The sequence below is a fragment of the Ranitomeya imitator genome, chromosome 7 (assembly GCF_032444005.1).
Source record: "Ranitomeya imitator isolate aRanImi1 chromosome 7, aRanImi1.pri, whole genome shotgun sequence".
Lineage (NCBI taxonomy): Eukaryota > Metazoa > Chordata > Amphibia > Anura > Dendrobatidae > Ranitomeya > Ranitomeya imitator.
In genome coordinates, this window is record NC_091288.1 from 182,758,730 (window position 1) to 182,767,628 (window position 8,899).

At 44.1% G+C, this 8,899-nt stretch overlaps 1 protein-coding gene across 2 annotated transcripts in view; it reads left to right on the plus strand.

Annotated features, from left to right (window-relative positions):
- Positions 1-11: 11 nt before the first annotated feature.
- METTL9 (methyltransferase 9, His-X-His N1(pi)-histidine) overlaps positions 12-8,899 on the plus strand; it is a 28,183-nt gene continuing 19,295 nt past the window's right edge. Inside the window, exons 1-4 of one of the 2 annotated variants that reach the window (XM_069734180.1) lie at positions 12-291; positions 5,136-5,326; positions 7,560-7,769; positions 8,482-8,666. In XM_069734180.1, the coding sequence (XP_069590281.1) occupies positions 145-291; positions 5,136-5,326; positions 7,560-7,769; positions 8,482-8,666 (733 nt within the window). In that variant the 5' untranslated portion in view covers positions 12-144. Of the gene's footprint in view, positions 304-5,135; positions 5,327-7,559; positions 7,770-8,481; positions 8,667-8,899 lie in introns of both variants that reach the window. The other variant, XM_069734179.1, reaches the window with a different exon arrangement.

The following is an 8,899-nucleotide window of genomic DNA, read 5'->3' on the forward strand; positions in this document are numbered from 1 at the left end:
GACTATGGTTCCGCCCCTTCTCCAGCCTGCTTCACCCCTCCTTCTCAGCACGGTTGCTCTCCTCCCACCCATCACTCGCCTCCTCGGGCCGATGTGGGCCATGGACCGGCTCGGTTCCGGAGGACATCGGCCGAAGCTGCTCAGATGAAAGTGTTCCTCGGCTGGGTACTCACATACGTGCTCTGCCTGGCCGCGGTGAGGAAGATGTGGAGCAGCCGGTACCTGAGGAGTCACCTGAGTAGATCCCTGTATATGAACATGCTGAGCCCTAACCAGGCCCCTTACTGGGAAGTGAGTCACCAGGTGTGTGCCCAGCTGTGGGGTCTGACAGGAGGAGCGGGGGCCATGCCTCTCTGCCTGGGGGCTGCCCCTGGCTGTCACATTACATGGCTTGGGTTCATATTTAGGGGTCATTGTTTAGTTTTTGATTAATGTATTGGTCCGTGTTAAAATTGGGTTGGGGTCCGGCTACCTGCGACCCCACTAAACCCAAGTTAAGGGGTACTGTCCCTTTAATTTCCCTTTTTTAATGTTTTTTTTAACCTCCGACCAGTTGGGGCGCTGTTTCTTTGTACAAAAGAGAGGAGCCTCTATACTTAACCCCAAATCCCCCTCTATTACTGGGCGGACCCCCATTGATCGGGCACTCGGATTGATGCCCTGTCACTGTTTTCGCAGGAAGGATCCCTTTAGGCCACAAGGAGTAAGAGGATGTCCACATTAGGGTTTTTTTTTATGCCTACGATGACCACGAAATCGCAGAGGAAATTCTGTACGTTTTTTATGCCTTTTTTAATGTTTTTTTTTTTTTTGCACTTGATAAAAAACTGCATTAAAAAGGCTAAGGCCGCGTTCACACTGTGTGTTCCCGATTTTCCTGGTAAACTGATAACATTTTTATCACTTGTTTTGGGAAAATCGTGCATCGTGTGGACGTAGAAAGAGTTGACAAGCGTCACGGTGTGAATGAGATTTTAGACATTACACACAAAGCACGGTGTGAACCAGCGCTGAGCGTGACGGTCGCTCCTCAGTGTGGCCGGGGCAGGTTTTTAGTTTAATCTGACACATGATGGTGGTCCTGGGGGGCTTTCAGGACTTGACGGCTCCTCCTGGGGTTCCTTGGTTGCACCTTTGTGCAGTCACTTGTCCACAATCCATAAGTGTCACCTGTTAGGTTTCATCTTGTTCTGCGCTCCCGGCTTTGTCCCTATTATTATTATTATCATCACCTATTACGCTACGGGCCTGATTTGTGCAGCTGGTGTGATGGCATGAGGCACCCAGACATCAGCCGGCAGCAGTGACGTGCGATTGTCATTGTTCACCAGGATATTGTGCGACTTCCTCCTGCTCATTGTCTGGCGGTGCCGTCTGCTCGTCGCGGGCATGCACTACTCACCGTCAGGCCACAAGGGGCACGAAAGCCGCCTCATCCCTCCTCTGTTCTTCATCACCTCCAGGCACATTCTTATTAGCATTCATTATAGGAGCTCTGATTTGGTTTCTTTCTTTCATCCATTCTTTTATTTATTCTTTATATATTGAATCTGTAAACAAAAAAATATGATATTATTTATTGTATTATTATTAAGTTCGTGTTCATTATAAATATGAAAATATGTTCTGGGCAAATCTAAAACAAAAAATGTCTCTGCTCTTTTTCATGTATTCCTTTTGCTGTCTGCTGTACCTCTCCCGGGCGCTACGCTGTCTACATTAATTACTATTTTATATATCTAAGGAAACAATGTATTAGTGGTGAATGATAGATAAGGAGTGATGGCCGTTTCTACTCGAATATTAATATTGCATATTTTATATACTTTGGAATTCCAAGGTCGGATATATTGCTCTTCGTTAATGGATGCAACTTGGTCGTTATAATAGACGCCTTTAAACATCCATTATAAAAGGCTGGTGATAAAGTGAAGGTTTGGTCTTTTTTTTTTTTTTCAATCTGTAAGATGTATATAGTTTATGTTTTGACATAGGAAAAATTGTGCCATGAACAGACTTCATAAATATTTTACCCTCTACATTCTTAGGCTGGACTTAGACGTCTGAGTATGGATCAGGATTTTCAGGACAAGCTCGTGTAAGGCATCATGAGAAACGCGGCCGCACCTGATATCAGTCCATACACGGGCCACGATACTGAAATATCCAAATTCAGCCTTAGGCCTTTTTTTAGACATCAGATTGTTGTGAATCCATGGTTTTCATGGGTCGCATTGGTGGTCTATGGGGCCATTCACATACCTGATTTTTCGCAGATCAAGAAGTACACGGAAAATCGCGGAGACGTGTTGCTTAAAATCAGCAATGCACATCTGTGGGTCCATGGAAAAATCGGACTGCACTTGGATGACACCCGAGTGTGGATCGAGTTCTCGGACTGTCAATGGAAAAGGTGGAGGAATGTTTTTAATTCTTTTTCTTCACTTACAAGAAAACGGATAACACTCGGCCCACACTCCGATCAGAACAGTTTGAGCATTTTTCTTGTGCATGTAAAAATTGGACATGTGAACAAGCCCTTAGGTCTTACTCAGTCCAGTGTTCGATTACGAGTGCTATCCGTGTTTTTTTTTTTTTTTTAATTTTTGCGGACTGAGTGCTCTATGGAAAATCTCAGAGACATGTCAGATTTTGAGCTGAGTGTGAAATCAAAGTCGGCAATGCAAGTCCGTGGAAAAATCGGAGCGTACTCGGATGACATTTGCATGCGATCCAATTTACGTGGACTGTCAGAAAAGAGAAGATGGAGAAACTTTTCTAAGTGATCAAAGTCTGCTTCCAAAAATCAGTCTGTTGTTCTCTGCCTTAGGCTAAGTTCACACTGGGCATTTTTGCTGCCTTTTCTTCCTGCAGCAAAACCTAATTTCTTGGTAGGAAAGAAGCTGCGGCAAAAAAATGCATTTTTTGGTGCGTATTTTTTAAGGCACTTTTTGGGCTAACTGAAAAGAGGAAGAAAAACCTACTCCCTGTAGATCATGAGCAGACTGGAAAGAAATCGCAGCATGCTGCAATTGTGATCGGAAATCGGATCGCATTCAACAATAGGAGACAATGGGTGTGAGATAAAAAAATCGCACAGCACTCACACATTGCGAGTGCTGTCCGATTTTTACACACCGATGTCCTTTGAATCCGGCAAATCAGCAGTACAGTAAAATCACAGCGTGACCCGACAGGATAGAAGAGATGGATTACATACGGTAAATAGACAAATACAATTAGTGCAGTGTGTGCCACTTACTGTACATGTATTTAATTAGTAAAAGATTATTTTTCAGAAAAAAATGGCGTGGGCTCCTGAGTAATTTTCTTAATTAGCAGAGGGAAAGCTGACGGCTTGGGATAGATGTTTATAGCCTGGGAAGGGGGCAATACCCATGGAGCTTCCTAGGCTATTAATATCAGCTCACAGCTGTATGCTTAGCCTTTACTGGCTACTAAATTGGGGAATCACTCCCCCCAAAAAATGACGTAGGGTTCCCCTATAATCAGTAGCCAGCAAAGGCTAGGCCGACAGCTGTGGGCTGATATTAATAGCCTAGGAAGGGACCATGGATACTAAAATTCTAAAAACATCGGAACTCGGCCGTCCCAGAAAAGGCGCATCTATAAGATGTGCCAATTCTGACACTTAGCCTCGCTCTTCCCGCTTACCCTGTAGCGGTGTAAAATGGGTTGATGTCACCATTGTATTGTCAGGTGACATCAAGCCCAGAGGTTAGTAATGGATAGATGTCTATAAGACACCCCCATTACTAGCCTCACAGTCATATTGTATAAAAACACACACCCAGAATAAAGTCCCTTAATTGAAAGAATGACAGAGACTCCTTTACTAAATCTTAATTAATCTATACTTACGACATCACCCATTCTAGTGCTGCCATTGTCCCCTGTAAGAGAGTCAGAATAAGAAACAACAATATTTCTCACCTTTCTCCAGAGATGCTGCTAATCCATTTGTCCCACGACGGGTCTATCTCTGCTACATCTAGATGGTAGGCTGCATGGTTGCATGATGCGACCATCCAGCCTGACACCCAGCAGAGACACTGAGCGGCGTGTGCTCCGTGTCTCCCGATGAGCTCCTATAACCCGACTGATGTCACTGCGAGCATGAGAAAGTGAAGAGAGTTCGTTGACTGTGAGCTCGCAGGACCTGTTTGATGGCACCGCGAGCAGGAGAACATTCTTATGCTCGCGGTGATGTCAGACTAGCTATAGGGGTTGACCGGGAGACACTGAGCAAACAGTGCTCAGTGTCTGCTGGATGTCAGGCTGTATGGTCGCATCATGCAACCATACAGCCTGCCATCTAGATGTAGCAGAATGTGAGGTCACATCCTGCTGTCCTTGAATTTTCTGCAAAAAATGATGCCTGTGGTTTTGGTGCGATTTCGCGTTTTTTCACCACCCATTCAAGTCAATGGGTGAAAAACACTGAAAGAAGTGACATGCTCTATGTCCAAAAAAAACCTAAACACAAAATAATGATGATAAAAAAAGCAATGTGTGTGCATCAGATTGCTGAAATCCCATAGGCTTTTGCTGGTACTGTAAAAAGCTCATCCCCATTGTATTGTTCTGTACATTGCCGGGGACTGACGGCATTGAGGTTATCACAATTCCACCACATCACCTTTGCCTCTACTTATAGATGTCACATAAGGGGCTTCTCTGCTACTTACTTGTTAGGAGGGTCCCTTGATGTAAGCAGATCACCGTCTCCTCCTATTAGGTCCTCCAGCATTTAGCTGTTATATATGTGGAATCTTGGCAGTAAGTGTTGAATATCCCTGCAGCGCCACCACAGGGTATATGAGGCATTACACCATTAGATGATTGTAGAGGTCCTCCAGAGTCCCCTGTAACTGCTCTGCCCTATGGCTGATTGATGAGGATCCTGAGCGGACGACTCCCCTTTATTAACTGGAAATTCCTAGTAATGTTTAGGAATATAGGTTTTCTCAACTGGACAACCCCATTAATCTTTGGATAAGCCAGGAAATAAGGGTTACGGTACATTCTTTCCCTTTAAGACAGTCCTCCTTTTGAAGGCCGTGCTAGTAAGATGTATTACGTGAACCTTTAACGTCTTCCGTTCTTTCCTATAGTGGTATTTATGCGATAAAGAGAAATTAAGTGAAGAACTTCAGCCAATATTTGTCCAGAGTTTCCTGGATCAAGGAACACAGACCTTCCTGAACCGGAGCATCGAGAAGTCCGGCTGGTTGTCTATACAGCTTTACCACTCCTTCATGTCCTCTGTCTTCAGCATGTTTATGTCCAGAACCTCCATCAATGGGTGAGTAGTATTGTCTCCATCCATGGAGACATCTCCAGGGCTTCCATTCTTATCTACATGGTTTTAATAATCTTGGCCTTTTATGTGGGTTGGTAATGGCTGTACTATGTACATACACAGTGGCTTGTGAAAGTATTCGCCCCCTTATCAGTTTTGATGTTTTGCTACCTCACAACCTGGAATTTCCTAAAGTCCATACTTTATAGAGCCTCCTTCTGCAGCAATTACAGCTGCAAGTTGCTTTGGATAAGTCTCTATGAACTTCCACATCTTGCCAATGGGATTCTGGCGGTTCCTCAAGGCAAAACTGCTCCAGCTCCTTCAAGTTAGATGCTTTCCTCTGGTGAACGGCAATCTTCTGACCACAGGTTCTCAATTGGATTAAGGTTTGGACTTTAACTAGACCACTCCAAAACAGTTCTACATTTCCACTTAAACCACCCGAGTGTTGCTTAAGCATTATTCTTAGGGTCATTGTCTTGTTGGAGGGTGAACCTCCGTCCCAGTCTCAAATCACTGACAGACTGAAACAGGTTTTGCTCAAGAATATCACTGCATTTCGCACCATCCATTTTTCCCTGTCCCTGCTGTCGCAAAACATCTCCACAGCATGATGCTGCCACCACCATGTTTCACTGTGGGGATGGTGTTCTTGGGGTGATGCGCTGTGTTGCTTTTACACCAGACATAGCGTTTACCTTAGTGGACAAAAAGTTCAGCTTTGGTCTCATCTGACCACAGCACCTTCCAGGAGTCTCACACATGTCTTTTGGCAAACTCAAAACAAGCCTTACATTTTTTGTGTATAAATAAAGACTTTTTTTCTACCCACTCTTCCATAATGGCCACCTGTGTGGAGTGTGCGGCTTATAGTGGTCGCTATCACAGATATGCCAGTCTCTGCTTGGGAACTCTGCAGCTCTTTCAGTGTTACTTTGATCTCTGTGCTGCCTCTCTGATTAATGCCCTCCTTACCCGGGCTGAGAGTTTTGGTGGTCTTCCCGCTCTTGGCAGGTTTGTTGTGTCACCATGTTCTTTCCATTGGGTGATAATTGATTTGATGGCGCTCCGGGGGATCATCAGAGATTGGGATCTTTTTTATAACCCAACCCTGACTTATACTTTGTCCCTGACTTGTTTGGAGATCTCCTTGGTCTTCATGGTGTTTGGTTAGTGGCGCCTCTTGTTAATGGTGTTGCAGCCTCTGTGGCCTTTCAGAAAAGGTAAAGTGTATATACTGACCGACATGTGACACTTAGATTGGGTGGACGTCCCTTCGCTAAGCATGTGACTTATGAAGTTAGTTGCTTGCACCAGATTTTTTTAGGAGCAGAATAAAAGGGGTGAATACATATGCACATGCCAATTTTTAGTTATTTGATCCCATAAGTTTAATTTTTCTCCATATTTTCTCACTTAGAGTATTTTAGTGCTGATGCATCACACACAAAACTGATTACAAAGATATTTAAACAATGGTTGTAATGTAACAAAATAGGTAAAAATTCGAGGGAGCGAATACTTTTGCAAGTCACTGTAACTGACTATTCACAATTCATGTGCGGTACGATCATCTCCAGTAATCGCTTGCTCTTTTATCCTTGCATACATTTCATTAGCACATCCTAATACCCCAATCAAATCTCCAGTCACATGACCTCAAGTTTGTGATTTGCATACTTCCAGCCACATGCCAACTAGTCGTGTCCAGCCTCGCTCTATATATTTGTATTGTGTGAGGCCGTGCACATCTAGTCGGCACATGATTGCATGTGTGTAAATCACATATGTGCAGGCATGTGCACCGGAGAATCCTGACAGTGCGGAGTGCGCGCGCTATGAGCATTCACAAGTCTGCAGTTATGTAAAATGACTGCAGATCTGTACCCTAAGGTTGGACTATCCCTTTAAGAGGAAATCTGCCTTTACCTTGTATGGAGGGGGGGATAATGGTCAATCAAACGACTATTTTATATTGGTAAATTGCTATATTGTCCATTACTGGAAATAGAACACCTCAAAAACTCAACTTTTTGCTCATAGCAAAATCAATACACAATGAATTCCTTTTTTCTTTCCTGGAACAAAGAGGCAGCTGCCATAAAAAGATCTAATAAGGGTCTTATAGATCACTACTTGACAGGTTTATGGCCGTGAACTAGGATCACATGGAGCATTGGAAGCATCAGCATGATTGTAACCACGTGTCCACCATTTTTCCCTATGTCCGTAGGCTCCTCGGCAGGGGGTCAATGTTTGTCTTTTCACCAGAACAGTTCCAGAGACTTCTGAAGGTTGGCCCTGATTGGAAATCTCACAGACTATTGGATCTAGGTGCCGGAGATGGTGAAGTGACAAAGGTTATGAGCCCACACTTTGAAGAGATTTACGTCACAGAGATGTCTCAGACCATGATATGGCAACTTCAGAAGAAAAAGTACAGGTATGTTTCCCCCACATCTGGAAAGAAATCAATGGGTTTTTTTTTAGCATACACCAATAGTGATAAGTGAACGTGCTGGGATAAGGTGTTATCTGAGCATGCATAGCTGCTAATCGAGTGACTTCGGTGTACTCGAATAATATGTTTGAGTCCCTGCGTCTCCATGTCTCAGGGCTATTAGACAATGCCTGCATGTGTTGCCGCAGTCGAACAGCAGTGAGACATGCAGCCTCGGGGACTCAAACATCTTTTCGAGCACGCCGAAGACACTCGGTTAGCACCCGAGCATGCTCAGATAACACCTTATCCCAGCACTCTCACTCATCACTATACACCCGCATTCGGATGACTGTGTATGTACAGTGGAGATCTCCAATGCTAGAATGAAGGGTCTCATCTTGATCTCTCGTCCTTTGGATGTTCTTGTCTGTCGTTAGCTTACAGAATATTTCCTACAGGAATTATTATTATTTATTGTTATAGCGCCATTTATTCCATGGCGCTTTACATGTGAGGAGGGGTATACATAATAAAAACAAGTACAATAATCTTAAACAATACAAGTCATAACTGGTACAGGAGGAGAGAGGACCCTGCCCGCGAAGGCTCACAATCTACAAGGGATGGGTGAGGATTGAGCTGGTCATGCACACAATGCCTGAAAGTTAAGGTTTTTCTTACCACTTCTAAAATGAATATTTTATATTTATAGAGTACTTAATATTGATGAATGGCAAAGCACTGGCTTCCTGTACGACGTCATTAGCTGCTTAAACCTCCTTGATCGCTGCCACCAGCCCGTGACCTTACTGAAGGAAATGAGAAGTGTCCTTGAGCCAACAAGAGGTCGGGTCATATTGGCCTTGGTCCTGCCATTTCACCCTTATGTAGAAAATGGTAAGTAGCCTAATAACCGGCCGTATTTTCATGCTGTAAAGAGTAAAACTGCAGCAAAAACTTCCTATAATTACATACGGTTTCCTCTGCTGCAGCGTTACCACCCAGTGTGAATGCACCGTAATGTTTGTGCAATGGAGTACATACTGTTTGGTCTGGATTTGTGTACATCCGACCTCTCTGGAGATTGGAGGACCCCCGACCCGACTGATGAGGCATTTGCCAATCCGTTC